An 870-nucleotide genomic window follows, 5' to 3' on the forward strand; every position below is an offset into this window, starting at 1 on the left:
GGGGATTAGGGGGTCCAGGCAGGTTTAGGGGGTCAGGACAGGGCGTTCAGGCAGGGGACTGGGGGCAGTGACCCCACACTGCAGAGCAGGGACCCCCTCCCCAGCTCCCCCCCACACTGAGGGGACCCCCACCCTCCTCAGCACACCCCAGCACAAAGCTGACAGAAACATTTAATGGTTTTTGTGTAAAAAAACAGTACAAAAGGTACAAAAACAGGGCAGGGACAGGGGGTCCGGGGGGTTTGGCTGCTCCATGGGACCCCCAGGGCCAGGGGAGGTGACAGTGACAACACTGGCAGCGTCCAGGCCTCAGAAATCTCCTTGGAGATCTGCAAAAAAGGAGAAATTGAGGGGTTTTTCCAGACAAAACAAAGATGTCACAGCAGCAGCCATCGCTCAGCTCCTTCCTTGTGTCTCCTCTCTGTCACCAACCCTCAGTGGTGGTCCCACAATGGGACAGACCCCAAATCTAAAGGGACAGACCCCAAAAATTTAATTAAAGACCCCCAAATCCAACAGGACAGACCCCAAATCCAATGAGAAACCCCCAAATCCCACAGGGCAGACCCTCAAAATTCAATTAAAGACCCCCAAATTCAACAGGATAGACCCCCAAAATTCAGTGAGAGACCCCCAAAACCAACAGGACAGACCCCAAACCCAATGAGAAACCTCCAAATCCAGCAGGGCAGACCCCCAAATCCCCCCAGACCTGGAAAGGTCCCCCCGCCCCGTTCTCAGAGGCAGAGGGCCCCTTTTGGGGTGGTTTTTGGGGTGGTTTTGGGATGGTTTTGGGGGTGGTTTTGGGGGTGGTTTTTGGGGTGGTTTCGGGGTGGTTTTGGGGTAGTTTTTGGGGTGCTTTTGAGGTGG

The 870-nt window shown here is 54.8% G+C and overlaps 1 protein-coding gene across 1 annotated transcript in view; it reads right to left on the minus strand.

Annotated features, from left to right (window-relative positions):
• Nucleotides 1-153: 153 nt before the first annotated feature.
• PRIM1 (DNA primase subunit 1) overlaps nucleotides 154-870 on the minus strand; it is an 11,762-nt gene continuing 11,045 nt past the window's right edge. Inside the window, exon 10 of the mRNA XM_031065128.1 lies at nucleotides 154-329. Coding sequence (XP_030920988.1) covers nucleotides 310-329 — 20 coding nt within the window. The 3' untranslated portion in view covers nucleotides 154-309. The remainder of the gene's footprint in view (nucleotides 330-870) is intronic.

This window comes from Geospiza fortis, unplaced genomic scaffold, assembly GCF_000277835.1.
Source record: "Geospiza fortis unplaced genomic scaffold, GeoFor_1.0 scaffold82, whole genome shotgun sequence".
NCBI classification, from domain to species: Eukaryota; Metazoa; Chordata; class Aves; order Passeriformes; family Thraupidae; genus Geospiza; species Geospiza fortis.